General features: G+C 41.2%; 2 protein-coding genes across 2 annotated transcripts in view; both read left to right on the top strand.

The window, feature by feature from the left end:
* The window catches only part of LOC119650809 (elongation of very long chain fatty acids protein), a 113,661-nt gene extending 106,673 nt beyond the window's left edge, over positions 1-6,988 (top strand). The window contains exons 3-6 of the mRNA XM_038053947.1: positions 466-573; positions 645-725; positions 5,053-5,508; positions 5,577-6,988. Of these exons, the coding sequence (XP_037909875.1) occupies positions 466-573; positions 645-725; positions 5,053-5,508; positions 5,577-5,738 (807 nt within the window). The 3' untranslated portion in view covers positions 5,739-6,988. The remainder of the gene's footprint in view (positions 1-465; positions 574-644; positions 726-5,052; positions 5,509-5,576) is intronic.
* Positions 6,989-12,782: 5,794 nt separating this feature from the next.
* LOC119652966 (elongation of very long chain fatty acids protein) overlaps positions 12,783-17,167 on the top strand; it is an 83,287-nt gene continuing 78,902 nt past the window's right edge. The window contains exon 1 of the mRNA XM_038057364.1: positions 12,783-14,016. The gene's annotated coding sequence lies outside the window, so the exon portion shown is untranslated. The remainder of the gene's footprint in view (positions 14,017-17,167) is intronic.

The following is a 17,167-nucleotide window of genomic DNA, read 5'->3' as shown; positions in this document are numbered from 1 at the left end:
GCAGACTTGTTTCATCACTAATAGTTAAGGTTCATTAATGACCAGCTGCGTATTGTCGAGACTAGCCATCACAAATAATGAGACAGTAGCGTGACGAGAGGCATGTGCCCTGCGTGGTTAGGATTTTTCATTCCGACTTTTCACAAGCTTACGCACTGGTCATGTGAAAGCAAGGTCGTTAACAATTCTTCGACCTTGCGATACATCTTTCTTGCACTCATTACAGCCAGCCGAACTGGGAATGACGTATCCAGACTTTTTAATAGCCAAGATCAATACACAATTGTGTGAAAGTTACAGGGAAAACGGTTCTTGTACATACCAAGCCGCCAATTACAAAAATAAATACGATTTATGCCCAGTATTTCAGGTAGCGCCATATGCTAGCTGCAATATTAAGGTCAATCAAAATTCCATAATGAGTCATGCTTTCTCGCTAATTTTTCAACATCTTTTAAATTTCAGGTACTGGGACCAAAGTTGATGGAAAATCGCAAACCGTTTCAACTACGAAAAGTTCTTATTGTTTATAACTTTGCGCAAGTTTTGTTCAGTGTATGGCTTTTCTACGAGGTAAGTTTTCGCATCCACATACAACCCGCTGACTGGATTTGTTCCTTATCCTCCCCCTTTACGACTTTCAGGCTTCGATCACAGGCTGGTTGACTGGATATAGTTATCGATGTGAACCGGTTGATTATTCAAGGAGTCCAAAGGCACTGCGGGTGAGTACTGCCAAATATTCACACTTGTGTGAAAATGTCAAGAAAGACGATCGAACAATAACAATAAAATTTTGCAGTCGTTCCACTGTCCGGCGATTATAAATTATAGGCAGTATCGTTGTAATGAACCTTTGAGCCTTGAATTCCAGTCCCAATTAAAACAAGATAAAACGTTAGGGGAGCCATTTGCAAATCGTAATAAACTGCTTTGCGCTAAAAGAGCAATATGAACACGGTCTTGACCTTGTGACCTTGAAAATCCCACAATTCCCTGCGTGAAGGCTATATACTATATGTACATATGATTAAATGAGTAAAATTAGTGTGCAGGGATATTCAGAACCTTAATGAAAAGATGAGGCACCACCCAGCATTATGAAGAAATATCTCAAATCATTAATATTAATTACCCATCAGTACTTCATAACATTACAGAAGAAGAAAATTTTGACATTAAGGGGGGTTTGTCGGAAACCACATTAGGAGGTTTTTAGAATCGACTTTTTTTTGCATGGATTGTTAGCTTAACCATGCCGAAATTTCAAAACGAAATTCGTGGTCTTTTAGACTTTTTAGGCATAGAACCGAACGCGGGTACAAGCTTAGGGTCCACCGTCCAGGAGGCAGTCCCTTTATGTCCTTACGAAATCTTATAGCGTTATGTATGATAAATAATATATAAATACTTGATGTCAGTCTATTGTTCGAATGTATTTGCATTTGTTGTAGTTGCATTTTGCTCATAATAAAGAGAGATTGTCTTCATATTCGAAAAACGATTTTTCAAACATCATTCTCCTTCAAACGTGTTTTTCTCGAAATGACATTTTTCAAATTTGCGGTAATTCTAGCTTAAAAGTAATCAATTGATCATTATAAAATTTGGATATATGATTCTTTACAAGATTACCAAGAATATTACCAATTACCAACATTTGGAATGACATCATACTTTTAAGGGTGCGTTTTTTACATAACTAGTGAAATGAAGTGGAGAAAATTGAAATATTTTAGGTTCATATTCTTAGAGAATAAGTTAGTGATGAAAAAGTAAACGCTTTTCAGGTAGAAATTGGAATCGCTACACGTCCCGCAGTAGGAGAACTCTTGTTATAACCGTCAGCAGAATATTGTCGCATTACTCTTTCATTTTTTGGCTTAAATTTTTGAAACAGAATCTCAATAGTTGTTTAGTATATGGCTAATGTAACGTCCAAATTGATTGATGAGCTCAAAGTAGTTTGTGGAAAAAGCCTTCTAATGTGGTTCCCCCCTTTAAGATGTATTTTAAACGCGAAGATGATGACTTACTAAAACCGAGATAAATTTAACACAACCGACAGCTAAAGGGAAGCGAAAAGACTGATTTTGCCGAAAGTATTGAAGATTATAGCAGTATGAACAACAGTTCAGGTCACTGCAAGATAATTAAGCTGTCTTCATGAGCCGGTTCAAAAAAGACGAATAGCGCATATCACCTGCAGCCCATCGGCAGTTTCACTATTTTGGTTACATTTTTGGTTTTGATTATATAACCCGTTATGCTCTTGAATCTTTGTGATAAAATTAGAAAAAGACCTCCGATAGTCGAGACATATACCGTGACTAAAATCCCTTAAATTGAGCAGAGACAAAATGTTTTTCACCTCCCTCTAGGTTTTCCCGTGAATTCTATACTCCTCTTGTATTGCTCTGCACCATTGGTTTCTGTGGTTGTCACTTTCATCCTCTAATTAACATATCTGCTGGTACCTGGGCCTTACGCCGATGAAAGAGTTTTTGGACAAAGTACACTCATGGCACGCGGAGATAGGTGTAAAAACCTCCGCGACGTCAGAAAACTAGCCTTGAAGTCAAGAAAGGATGAAGGAAATTATTAGTTCCAAGAATTTCTTGTTATCCGCTCCTCCGATGGGTCGATTTCTATTTCCTTCTTAAGAAGAAGAATCCGAAAGCAATCTATCTGACAGTATTATCTCTACAGAAACCCATGTGTCTACATAGTATTGTTGACGAATACAAGAGAAAAAGGTGTTATTAGCATCGTCAACGACTTCACTGCAGAATACTAGTCAGGCAACGTAACCTTCTCAATCTTGAGCGGGTAAGAATGAAAACTTTCAATATTCTATTTTTCTTTCGATTCACTCCGAGTCGCTCTGGCGATTACCATCACAAACGGCTCTGAAGAAATGCGATAGGCAGACGCTGCCTGCACCGATCCCCATCTTTATACTTGTGGAAGGCTTTTATGGTACACCTTGCCAAGCAGGCCAACCCACATCCACGCGCCAACCCACATCCCCGCGCCGTAGAACAGAACGTGAGTAGTCTTTCATCTTCTTACTCGTCACATCAATATGCCAAACTAGCTTTGCGCTTGTTTAATAGTGTGTCCAATAAGATGTGCAGCATAAGGGACCAAACCCAACTATTTTGGCATGTCAAGTCGCAGAAGGCTATTGTAAGAAGCATTCCACAGGTCCAGCTCTAGAATGGATTACTGTACTACTTTCCATGTGATATCCATCCTCCTCTGGCCCTATCGGGCCTTATAAAGCAGCAAGCAGTTTCTCCATCCATCAATATCCGTAGGAGATAACTCGGAAAAAATTTTCTTTTGTGCCTATCGTTTGATGAACCGTATCGACGATAGCATCTACCGTGAGTTTTCCTACGCTAAAACTGAACTGTCCTGGGGATAAATCCCTGTCAGCACGAGCTTTTCGAACATTTTCCCGGCCTTGTTAAGAAAGAGAGGCCGTTATGCAGACGGCAATTCAAGGTCCCATTACCCTTTGCTAATCAGCGAACGCTTTGTCACCTTCCAGCGGGAAAGAAAAGTACCCCTTTCATGCAAGCGTTGATTGAGCCGAGCAGTAGGTCTAGTGTAAATAATGTTATTTACTTCTGCTGGGATGCCATCTAGTTTTGGCGCGTTCTTTTTTTTCGTAGGGAGGATTGCCTCTTCCGACTCTTTCATTGAGAAAAGTGAGCAATACTTGGCGCCTTCCATGCTGTTGCCATACACCCGTACGGGGTGTGCAGGGAATAATGCCCGTACAATGCGATCCATCTAATCCGCATTAAGGAAAGAGGGCTTTCACAGAGCCCCAATTTGTGAATCAGTTTATAATCAAGTCCCCACAGATCCCCCTCACATTGTCTAGCACCGAGTTTTACTTCCAACACGCTATAAAGTCTCCTTTTGGCAGATCTGTACTCTGTCATTGTGCTGTATGCTTTCTACCGGTCGTGTCAAACGGCGGAGCTTACATTTCTTCCGCAGCTCTGCAATTTCCACTGTCCTGGCATAAGAGCCTTACAGCCTTTTATTGTCGGGTTCATAAATGAACTTACGACTGCAGCTGCGGCGCTACTACCTCCCGAACTGTCCTCGAGCGCAGCTTTATATGTTCCAAGAGCTTCGACGAATCTCCTGATGTTCACTTTTGAGACATCCTATGCACAGTAAGAACGGCGGATTGGTGATTCTGACGCGAAGGTTACGTCCGGAAGCAGTTTCACTGCGGAACATGTTAGTCTGTAGAATGCGGATCATATTAACCGCATCCTAGTCTCCTCAATTCCGTTCTGAAGACCGAACAATGGCCAAGTTCATAGTATATGCAACACTCTTACTAGCCGCGGCATGATCCCTGCAGAGAACGCAATATCCTTTTTTGTCCTTTGCTTTGTGCTACCTGGCCGCGTTGGCGGCAAGCTGCTCTTTTACCACCTACCCGGCAGGTTGGAGACGTGTGTCCATAATCTAAACATCTGTAGCACTTCCTGTGGGCTACACGGATCACATCCTACGTACTCCCCAACTAATCCTTAATTTTCGCGATGTAGTGTCTACATGGGGTCATAGGGGATAAGGAGAGGTGGTTTTAGTGGGTTGAACTTCCGCACTGCGACTTTCGATGCTTTCCACTTCTATAAAAAACAGACAGAGAGACGGTTTATCGATTTTAATAAGGTTTTATGTTTACACGGAAGAGATGTCTTAAAGTATAATGGTAGCGACGATCTATGCTCGAACGCCTAATTCATTATGTGAAATTGATAGTTAACCTCGTTATAAATGGCTTCTTTTCAAACAGCAAGGCTTTATTAAGAAGCAATTATTACCAACTTTACAACGACTGGGGATAGTTATCAACAGCCAACCCCCACTTTCGTATTGATAAACTTAATAACTAACAACCGCCAATAATTGTATGCGGGGCAGATATATTTTTAAGTACCTTCATGCATTTATCACACATCACATAGAAGATATTTATTCAACTAATTTTACTGTGCATTACTCGTTTATTTTTAGATGGCTTCAGGATGCTGGTGGTATTTCTTTTCAAAGTTCACCGAGTTCTTTGATACATTCTTCTTTCTGATGAGGAAGAGATACGACCAAATTTCCACTTTGCACGTTATTCATCACGGAATCATGCCAGTATCTGTTTGGTGGGGCGTCAAATTCACCCCTGGCGGTCATAGCTCCTTCTTTGGATTCTTAAACACCTTCGTTCACATTATCATGTACACGTACTATATGCTGGCAGCTATGGGCCCACATATGCAGAAATATTTATGGTGGAAGAAGTACTTGACCGTCTTGCAGATGGTGCAGTTTATCCTTGTTATGGTTCACGCCTTCCAATTGCTTTTCAAGAACGACTGTAACTATCCAGTCGGCTTCGCATACTTCATCGGTGCACATGCTATCATGTTCTATTTCTTGTTCTCTAACTTCTACAAGGAGGCTTACATGATGAAGAAGGTAAGCACATTTTTATTAGCATTGGTTCGGCTTAAGGTGTTAATTAAATCCATTAATTATATTTTTAGCGCGCGAAGGACGAGAAGGAAGCAAAGGCTCTGGCAGCAGCTGCTAAACCAACCACCGAACTCAATGGAAACACAGAGTTCTACGAATCAATGGGCAAAATGGAGGAAAGTTACTCAACGACAAGACATAGGGTGTTCGTGGGATCGGGGCAGAATAATTGATTTCGAATATTCGGATACCACCAAATAGTATATCATAATTAGGTTCAAATTAGGTACGAGAGTTATTTGTAAGTCTAGGCCTAAGATAGTTTTATTGACAAAACTTGCTAAACGCGATTAAAGGTCGTTATCTCTCCGCGCTAAGGGCGGAGTCTTATGAAGGTCTAGCCACAGGGCAACAAACATAACACTAAAATCCCAAGGTACAAGAGCAAATCAGCGGCCACAAATAACATATCCCCATTTTGTTCATCAATCCAGTCTGGAGAAACATATTTCATTTCAGAAATGGTGAAGACCTAATGCAGGAGTAAATGTGAATTTGGTTTATTGGGGTTGTGTTAGATGAGGTTCATATGGTTAATATTTAAATCAGAATTTCTCTCATGATTAGTAGCGATATTGATGTATCCTTCTGCGTCTTTCACGCGTCGCTCAAAGTATTTCAATAGTTGAACGAACAAATTATTCCGAGATATCTTATAATTTGACTCTAATGAGAGTTAATTTATTAATTTTGCTCATGCGATTTGAGTTTTACTTTACTTTAGACATCAAGAAATTTACGTACTAAGTAAAATGAGACATGTTTTGCAAGTATTTTCTTGTGGAAAGTGAATTTAAATCGAAGCACAATTAGACATATCAACAATTCATATTGGGATTTGTGACAATGAGGCTTGGGAGTAAAAAGTAAAAATACATTTCTCTTACATTACTACATTCATGCATGCGCGTCAAAATCGCTACAATTGTGTAAGATATTGGAGGATGAGCGAACAAACTCAATTCCCTTCTACAGAAACAAAATAATTTATTTTTATATCAACAATTCCATTACTGAACGAAATCACTTCATTTGATCCATTTTCTGCTGGATTTCATTTCTGCGGAGTTCACCAGGATAAAGACACAAAACACGAAATTTACACATAACAACAACGAATTTTGTCGTACATTCTCATGATGTCAGAATTATTCATCTTGTGAATAGCTAAATGACATAATATAAGCTGTAGGTTTACATTATGCAATAGAAAATAGTTCACGAATATCGGAAAGAATCAGTTAAAGCAAGACATGTATAAATCCATAACCTAAGAAATTGTTAAAGTTCTTAACAAGTAGAGGCCTTGATTATGAGGGACATTAAAATAGACTGTAATAGTTTAGGTTTTTTATGTAACGAAATGTAAGTGTTAATTGACACTAAACGAACAAAAAAAAAACCAAATTAATCAAATTAAAAACTGGATATCTTTTATTTAATTATTCGTTTCACAGGACCAGGTCAAATGTTTCAGGTAATGCAGGTAATTCACGTCGGGTCAAATCACTGAATAAAATTCACCATAAATGGCGCAGTAACATTACTGTTAGTCTACATCCAAGAATGAAAATTTGTCAAGGATTTGATAAAAAAAAAGTCGAAAATTGGAGACAAGACGCTTCAGGTGTAGAAGGGTTTTGTAGATTTTTTATGGGTAGATATTGTAACATATATCCAAGGCTACAAAAATTTTACACGAAAGAGACAACTTTGGTCTATGATAATTTTGTTGCAGCCTTTTCACCAAACTGTCCAGCGCGGAGCTTCAGCCACACCTACATATCATCGTTGACGGTTCGCTGAAATACACTTTAACTACCGCCAGGACCACCCGAAACGCCCGCGTTCCTCCTCTACTGTCCGGTGCCAAGTGCTCTTGGGACGACCCATTCGTCAGTCATCTTGGGAGAGTGGGTTCCTCAGCATGGCGCAGCCAGCAATCCGATCGTTCTGTGCGCCGACCAAGTTTTTCGTTCGAAATAGTATCGGGCCAGCGTACTCTGGGGATACGTCGCAAAAAGGGGTGTTGACGAAGGCTTAGACCATGTGCCACTTCCTTATAGCAAGTCAGAAACAACATCATCACAGAACAGTCTCAACTTGATCTTGATGTTGAGATAACTGCATTTCCATATTTTAGATAAGGCAGCAACATCCAGTTCAGTGCCACCGTCGGCAGAAACCACCCGTCAGACTGAGAACCTTGGTTTTTATCTCTCTTCCCAAATCCAAAGCGATTAGACCAAGATTCATGACTCGGTGAGAAAGCAAATAGATGTCATCAGCATAGTCGAGGTGTTTGAGGAAAGATATCATAGTCCAACTTCTTAATGTTCTCCGGACAAGGCAGCATAAATAACATCACCGTAGGTAGATGCAACCCTGGTAGACTCCGATTTTGACTTCAAGTTCCTCTAGAATTTCACCTCGATGAAGTACCTGACATTTTGCGCCATGATGTCTTTCTAGTGTCCACATAGCTCAGGGTTTAGAACACTAGCGCTGTCGAAATCAATGAAGTGTAGATGAAGCGAAGATGCATAAACTCCTTAGGGTTTTGATGTGGTAAATGCAGAAGGATTAAGGGCGGAAACCAGCTTGGTTTGTATCTCTTTCGAGGTGTTTTTTGATGCGTTCCGGGATTATTATAATTACACATATTATTTTTGAGCTGGCAGGAACCACGCCCTACAATTGTTAAACTCAAAACGGGTGCCCTTTTTTAGAACCATTAGGATCATTCGCTTCTCTCGCTGAATAACTATGCAGGGAAATCTGCGACGAATAACTATGCAGGGAAATCGTCAGGCCCGCAGCTGTACTCCGTTTGAGTGCATTGATGGCCAATGTGATTTCTCTTCTATTTGGAGAAACAGTCTGCATCTATGTATATATTAAGTGACAGGCCATCCACCAGAGGCGGAACTTCACACGGGTAAGAACGGTGTAGAAATGTCCTTTCCAGCTCGTCAACTGCTCATTGTGGATGACGGGTCAGCGTTTCTCACAAGACCATCGAACCATTTGCGAATACATTCAAGTGCTTTCGTGATGCGGTATACACTTCTGAAATCATTGCGATCTGCGGCAGTTTCGTCGATCAACGCAGTAATAAGATTCCTTGATCTTTCTAATATTTCGCACGCCATCACTCAATAGAGACTTGAATCCCTTCCATTAATCGGTATACGATTCTGTCATCAGCCAAATCTTATGCCACCCCTTCGGGACGTGGCCGACGACTTGCGTATCACCCGAGAAATCCACCCGATCAGTAAGATAGCTCTCCCACTGTCGACCGACAACTGCGGCATACAAGCCGTTGATGTTGAATTTGAGGGTCGTAGCTTTCCAATCCTGCGAGAAGAGGCTGACGCGACACACAAGCCAAAGTAAGTGAACGTCAGTTGTTAGGCATATTCAGATGAAAATTCCTAAATCTGCTGCTACCAACGATAATGATCGGTATTATCGTTACGGTCGCCAAAACTATGTTTCCCCAGCATATGTCCCGGCAAAACGTTGTCACAGCTCATCATAGCATTCAGATCACCCATCACAATCACAATTTTGCCTTTAGAAAACCTCTCTTGAACTGTATTGCATTGTTCATAGAAAGCATCCTTTTGTAATATATCGGAGGTGGCTGAGGTGGCAGTGAGGAAAACAGGGCAGCAACCCTCTCGGCCGAACCAAAACCAAGTAGCGAGGAGAACTCCCGCGGGATGGCGCCGCGGAGCACGGTACTCACTTATATAGGTGATCGACCCCGAGCCTGCACGGAGGCTCATTTGAAGTGACTTCAGCTACGAAATCTTACTCGTTGTGGAAGTATCAGAGGGGTTATGGTTATATCCAAGAAACCTTCGGGCCTTAAACGTAGATCTTGCATCTACCAGTGTGAATGTTGAGCCATACATTCAGTATACACTCACTTGTCGCAATGGGGCCTTGATTAAGAAGACGGTGGGATTAAGTCTAAACGAAAGTTACTCATGTAAAACCACCTAGACTAAACTGTAGTATAACGAATGGGCGTTTACGTAGTGAACTTTATTTTTGATGCCTTGGTAGCAGTGATAGGCTTCCAGATGCTAATGGTATGGTACCCATCGGGTACGGAGGGACTCCAGCGAATAAACATAGTGACCATGATGGATAACCGCTGGTTCCTTATGTTTTGTGCTAGCTTTATCTTGAGACGATTTATGCGTTGTATTGTACGCCGAGAGGTAGTTGACTGATCGAAAGCTTTCGTTGCGATTCTCTATACTGAGGTGATTCCAATTGACTCATAAGAGGTGTCGTCTCTACGTACTCGAAGAGGGCGATCAGACTTAAATCTGCAAAGGACTCATCTAAAGTGGCTTTTACGACGAAGCCTCGCTGGAAGTTATCTGGTACAATGGGAATAGAAATGGCCCTCTGAAAGCATATGTCTCAGGAGAATTCCTGGGAGATCTGTTCTCGGCCCGGTTATTTGTGGTTTGCCTCTTTGTGGGCGTTTAATGATGGTTGTAGTTGTACCCATATCGCTGACTCCGTAACTCCTTGCGGGGTCAAGTGTGGAGTTGAGCTGTATAACTCGGGCATCCTTTAGTTCCTGCAGAGGTATTGGATTAACTTCGCATTCGATTCCACTGAAATGCACTCGGTATAAACCAGTACTGCCGTTTCAGTCATGGCGGAGCTCTGATTGTGGTCTCTAAATCAATCTATGTCCGGCAATTCCGGCACGGCGGGTTCTTACATAAAAGGACTTAATTGTATTATATCGGAAATCTCTGTTGGTGTATAGCACTGTGTAATTGTGATGCTCATTAACCTGAACCGGAATAATAATACATAATAATAATCGTTGGCGTAACAATCCAAATTGACTAGGGCCTTGAAGTGTGTTAGAGCACTTCATTCAACACCGTAACGGTACACTACAGCACACTGCAGAAGGCAATATGGTCACCATGGCGCTCGCCCAAGATTTACCCTGATTTAACTCCGGTACTCATTCATAGCTCAGTCGACTGGTATCCGACATCCAGTCAAATTAAAAAATGATGATGACAAAGGAGCAAGCTGCAAGCGGTTGTTCACGTAACATTCTTCGCATATGCGAAGAAATCTCAAAGACGTTAGCTTTGCGGAAGCCATGGGGCAACATACTACTGAAGCATACTCTAGAATATTGTGAACAAAGGAGTTATATAGAATGATTGATGAAAGAATATTCTTGAACTGGCAAGAGGAGCGAATAACAAAACCGGACTCGGCTGAGGATGTCAACATAATGACAATTAAACCGAAGCTTGCTGTCGAATGTTATGCCAAAATCCTTATGATAGGTAATAACTAAAAAAGGCTGAGGCAAGTAGGTTCCGGGAGATTTCAAGGAAAAAACCAGCGTGAAACATTAACTAACATTTTGTACACACCAACAAGACAAAGTGTCGAGATTTGATTCTAGGTGATTAAGGTCTGAAGGCGAGTTAACAATAGCAAATAGTTTCCACTCGTCAGCATGCAATAATAAGGACAAGTAAATAAGGAAGGAAGATCATTATCATATCAAACGAGGAGAATAGAAATGACCCAAGGATGCTACCCTGGGAATTCCAGACGAGTAAAAAAAGGAGTTGAGATGCAACTACTGAGGGAGACCCTACTCTCTCTCTACCACAGAAGTAAGACCTCAATCAGAGGATGATGGCTAGGACCACAACCATTAGAATATCCAGATTGTCGATGAGAAATTGGAAAATTCGATAATGGCAGGAGACAGAAGAGGAATGGAAGAGGTATAAGGGGAAAGAATATCAAGACCATCACGAATTTCTACTGTGAACCAAACTGGGTATCTACGAAGCTTATGACACAGCATGGAAGCAGTTTTTCTAAGAAGTCATAAGCCGGCGTGACAACCTGGTTGCAAGATAAATTTTGAACATTTGAAATAAATTTCGAATGCCGCGAATGCTGCCGCGCCACAGGTCACCGCACGCTGAGTGGAGGTGGAAATTGAGGCCGGGTGGCTGTTGTGACCCGCGAATATTGTGGACCACGTGGAAAAATTAATGAAGCCAGTTCTCAACTGATTCAGAAGTATTTGCTCCCTGAGCCTACGGTTGCCCTAACTTAACTTCATTTCGCCTACGGTAGCACTTTCCTAATTATGCATATGCGGGGCATGTCCTCCTAAGGAAATAACAGAGGATAAGCAATATCTTCGCGCGGAATGGGCTTATCATCCTGCATTTGCTCTTCCTCTTCGTCTTACAGGTCGGAAACGGCTCTTCACTTTCAGCAAGTTCCAAGCAGTTAAGCAAACGTAAGTATCACATTAATAGCAGAAAGCAGGACAATGTGTATGAAAACAATTTTGCCTGATAAAATCTATACTGTTAGTCAAAGCTCCCCCATTATAAAAAAAACACTCCAAGCTGTTAAAACTTTTATATTTCGAAAATGTGGGCGAACCAGTTATAATAGATATCTATATATAGATTTAATCTAATCTATATATAGATTATATAAATTAAACGCTTTTGGTTTAAGCATTGGATAGTTGATGTTCGCTTTGGATTAACGAATGTCATCTGGATTGTGTCTTTCATAAAACCAACACCACTTTAATTCGTCTAAAATCAGAAAGCAGTCATTGAACTTGAGATGTTTCCTAATAATGCTGTATCTCAATTGAGATGATCCAATGTCAAACCTTTGGTTGATGTATTGGATAATTTGAATAGAGAAAGCTAATAGAGACCGTTCACGAAAGTACTAATTCCTTGAAATTTATTAAGTTTATCTTCAAGTCAAATTGTTACATGGGATATGGGAGAGGGACGCCGGCGCATTGCCAGAATTAAAGAATATTCTGATTGTAGTTGCAAAATATTGTACTTGCAATTCAAAATAAACCATGGAAAACCCTCGCAAAACTGCTGGCGGAATTCATACAAAAACGTTCCGACTGAACTTTGTACCCCACTGTCAGTCCAATTGTAATGCTCTGGCACTTCCAGTGATGACTAACCAGGTTCTCTCCAACTGGAATTCCAATCGGAAGATTCGAATTCAATTGCCGCCCGTGAGTTTTGCACTGGCCGAGCTCAGAGCGAATTTGAATCACAGAAAAGCACGCAGAACGCCGAAACGTGCCGACGAGCTCCAGCGTCGTCATCGTAGCGAAACTTTAAAATCTCCGTCGGTGGGACTACCCGCACGAGTTTACGTCAAGCAGCCGCGGACTCGTGGTCAACTTTCCCCAACGCACAGGCTCAGCCGTTCATTCACACCTTCCACTGGCTTTGGATCGACCTCGCTATTCCTCCCAAATTTCACGCTTGCGAATTTGGCTGTTACTTTGGCCTGTCACTGCCCATCATCGAGTCGGATATACTCATCAGTGCAAGGAGCTCCGTGCGCCCGCGACCGTTTCTTGTGCAAGTGGTTTCGCCTTTCTAATTGGCATTGGCAACTGGCGGCCGCCTTTGATCTGGATCGCTCCAACAAACTCAACCCCTCTCGAAAGAAGTCACGGAAGTCAGCGGGTGTAAAGTCCATCTGGGAAGAATCCTACCAAGCGGAAGCAGGACGAGGAGAGTCTCGGATTCAGTGGTCACTTTCTCCCTGCGTCATAGTGACAGTGAACACCTCTTTGACGTTTGTGGCCTCTTGTCGCCGGAATTTGCAAGGATTTTCTAATAGCAACTGACAACCTGTCGGGGCCCCAGGAAGTGCCGAGCAGTTCCTAAGGCTGCAAACATTTGCAGTGCTGAAAGCTTTCACAACTCCCGGAAAGTCGAAGACTGTTGGGGAGAGTAAATTGACAGTTTCCTGGTCGCGTGCTGTGGTTGCGTATGTGGTATAAGCACAATCCCGTTAAGGCCGGGACGCGGTAGTGTTGGTGTGTGTTGGACCGTTCTGTCAAACAAGGTGGAGTCTAACCTAAAAGCGGAGGAATTTTCGCGTTTTTCCTTGAAGGTGACGACTTGGAGTTGGAATTCTCGGAAGATCCCAAGGAGACTCTGATCGGCCGCAACCGAGAATACGTGAAAACAACGGCCGTGAACTTGAACTTGCGTGTTTCAGTCATCAGACAAACATTTCATCCAGTGTTTTCCGTGAAATCGAGTGCGCGAAATCTGCGGTGCAAAGGGGACTTGGTTGGGCAGTTTTCCGTGCTGACATTCTTGTTTGTTTCCCAAATTAGCAACGATACCTGTGGCCGTTCTCAAATCCGTCCGTACGTGCGTCGTGTGGAGACCAACAAATAGTTCTTTTGCCATTCCGATACGAAAGCAGTGTTCTAGCGTCCACTGGAAACGGCGGCTGTGACCAAGTCGGTGTGACCCAATTACAAGCCGCGCCACCGCCACTTTTGAGTCCCCATAAACTGTTGATCGGAGCGGATGCGCTACAGTGAAGCAACCACGGAGTGACCGAACTGTAAGTAAATTTTAATTTTACTTTGGAGGAGGATCTTTTCTGATACGCAGCACTGTGCGCGCGTAATTCTATGAATTCTCTTGCAGTTGTCATGTCTTCCGTTTGCGTTTAGAACCCGTGAAGGGGTTCGCTATCGAGAATGTAGAACTTAATATTACCCAACATAGTTTGCATGCTGAGTCCGTACCTGAGGTGGGAGGGATAGGGCCTTTTGAAAATCTTCTTCTTAATGGTGGCAACTGGTTAAGGATACGAGAATTGGGTTGCTTTGCCGGGATGGAACCTTAGCAAGTAAACACAGCGACTTACTATTTAGTGCTGGACTTGAGGAAAAATAAAATCTTGAATGAATCGAAACATATTTTTGCCCGTTATTCCTTGGTTTTCACGGACATTTTCAGTATTTCTCATAGGTAGCATCGGGGAAGGTTTCTGTGTAGTGTCATGAGCTCTTCCAATAACAAATTGTCTACTTATAATAGAAGCTAAGAAGAATCGACTGGAATTATTTGACATGGGTGAAATCTTTCTGCAATTTTATCAGAATCTCCACTTTGATTTTCCTTTTGTATCGATGACACGCACAATAAGATTCTCAAAAGACTCCCCAAGTGTGTTTTAGATAGAAAGATGCTTCGTAAAATATTTAAAACTTTTAAGAAACATCAGCAATTTCTTGTCATTAGTGTGAGAGGTGTTTCTAGAAATACGTGAGCCATGAGATTGTCACGCATTAAATCGATCGAAGCGGCTGGCCCGAGACAAGCTAATAATATGAATGGTTGCAGGACTGGAGTCATATTTTTTCATATTATTTTCTATACATGTCTGTCTACTGCTCGGTCTGGTTGAAGTAACAGACTGAAAATATTGGTTATTATTTGAAGCTATGATCTATGATTCCTAAGTGCAGGAAGGGTTAGACTCAAGTGATGATGATAATTATGGCATGTTCAGATCCTCGAAAGTTATTGAATAATTGCTGGTTCACTAAGAAAGCGTTTTAGGTTTGACATTTGTCTTTATCAGACCTAACGGCCTTAACTTGAGAATCTGGACCACTTCCTTTACATACTACATAACTCACAATATTTTGCCAAATGTTACAATGTATCTATTACAAATCGTGCTGTAGGTTTGGGACGACGGATCAATTCCTGATGACTGGCAACGAGGAATTATTTGTACGATAAATAAAAAACCATATATCACGCAGTGCAGCGGCAATCTAGCTGAGAACTATCTATAGGATATTCCCGGCTATCTTGATGGAAAGCCTCAACGTCTTAGATCTTATCAAATAGGTTCATTTCAGGCAAATTAACAGCATCTAGTATAGCCTATTTCAGCGTACAACTGTTCCTTTTAAAATGTCTCACCATAGGATTAAAGCTCTTGCTGCACAGGACAATGATCAATCAGATATCGGTATGGAGGGTATTTCGGAGCCTAGGCACTATAAGGTGACAGCTTGCTGATTTTTCGGGTAGGTTCTGAGAATGGGCTCGTGAAAGAAATGACCACTTTCCAGCCCCGCCCTCTGGCTTGAGTCTGTCTTACTGAGAGTAGTTTTGCAAAGTACCAATCAAGATCTTTCATTTGATACCTCACATAACTATAGTTGGTGAAAAAATTGCACACCCCTTTTCATGTATGGAGATATCCCCCCGTATGCGTGAACGTTAACAGTTTTCAATTTCAATTTGATGTCATTAGGTGTAACCATTTCCGAGAGAAATGCGTGTGACAGACAGACAGATAGACAGTAAACCGATTTTAATACAGTTTTATTTTATACAGATGGCACAGGCCATTATTGGGAATATCAAATTGGTGGAGCTCGGCGCAAAACCGGGATGGTTGGAGTTCCCCACTTAGGCAGGTCTAGATGCGACACCGGCTTTTATATCATTGATTATGTTGATTAGAATAGCAATTTTGTGAAACTAAAAAGGTCTCCTCTCCTAATTTATTGAACAGATACCTATTTCGGGCTTCGGTTGTTCACTTTTTCAGTGCCTCTCCTTCTGATTCGCAAAATACAATATTTGCTTAATCAATTACTTTGTATCCAAAAATTTTTAATTTCATTACTTCAAAAACTGACTACCAAATCACTCCAAAACGTGGCATTGCCCTTGAACAGGACTAGTCTCTCTTTATGAGGAATGAAATTACATTTTCCTAGACTGAAACAAAACAATAATCAAAAATACAGCAAAAAAGATGGTGATGGGTACTTCATGCGTTAAGGAGTCATTTCCGATCTGGAAAACTATACACCCGCAAACGAAAAATTTCACGCATTTGTTTACCATACCAAAGAGAACTATGGAAACATATTGCTCAGAAACATTATATAATATATATCTAAACTTGTAAAAATTAAATGAGTAGCTTCTCCTTTTCTACAGAAAAAAAGTTATTTCACATATACGTACCTATGTTAGGAGCTACTTACTTCCTTCCTTTATGATTTCTCAACGACTTTCGAGGGAACAATCCTCTGAACAATTTTTGGTAACCTACAGGAAGATGGACGATTCCGTATTGTATATAACGATAAAGTTTATTAGGGATATGCTCTGCTTATTAGTGGATAAGATGCAACTCAATAGGTTGAGATGGGAAGATCACTTAATCCATATTGGTCCGGATGATCCAGCTCGAAAAGCACTAGACAGCTTTTAGGGCTATTGAATTGCTGGACTTCGGTTTAAAACTCGGATATCTGGAGTTTCTTCCTAAAGCAAACTTTGACCGAATATCGGTTGTTGATGGTGATCCTTAACAAAAATTTGAAAATTCTCTATGTGAGGTATCAAATTTGGATTGGATGATACGCAAGGGAGTGGGGACTCAATATGTGTGCCACAAAAAGCATGTTTCATTCTCAGAACTTATCCAACCGAAAAGTCTATATAGAGTCTAGGCTTCAAAATATACTCCTTTACGATATCTGCTCAAATAAAGTTAATAATAGCATATTACTAAATTTTAGAAATTTGTCCGAACTCCCCCTTAAGTTCAGTTTAAAAGAACAAAAATTTGGAATTGGTATAAAAGACAATGTAAGGCATATTTGTAAAAGTTTGAAGGCAATCCAAGTACTATTAACAAGGTTTTGCCTTTCACGTGGATTTATTGTACT

Source organism: Hermetia illucens, chromosome 3 (genome assembly GCF_905115235.1).
Source record: "Hermetia illucens chromosome 3, iHerIll2.2.curated.20191125, whole genome shotgun sequence".
Classification (NCBI taxonomy): Eukaryota; Metazoa; Arthropoda; class Insecta; order Diptera; family Stratiomyidae; genus Hermetia; species Hermetia illucens.
The sequence above is the reverse complement of the archived record's forward strand: the minus strand, read 5'-3'. Positions and strand labels throughout refer to the sequence as shown.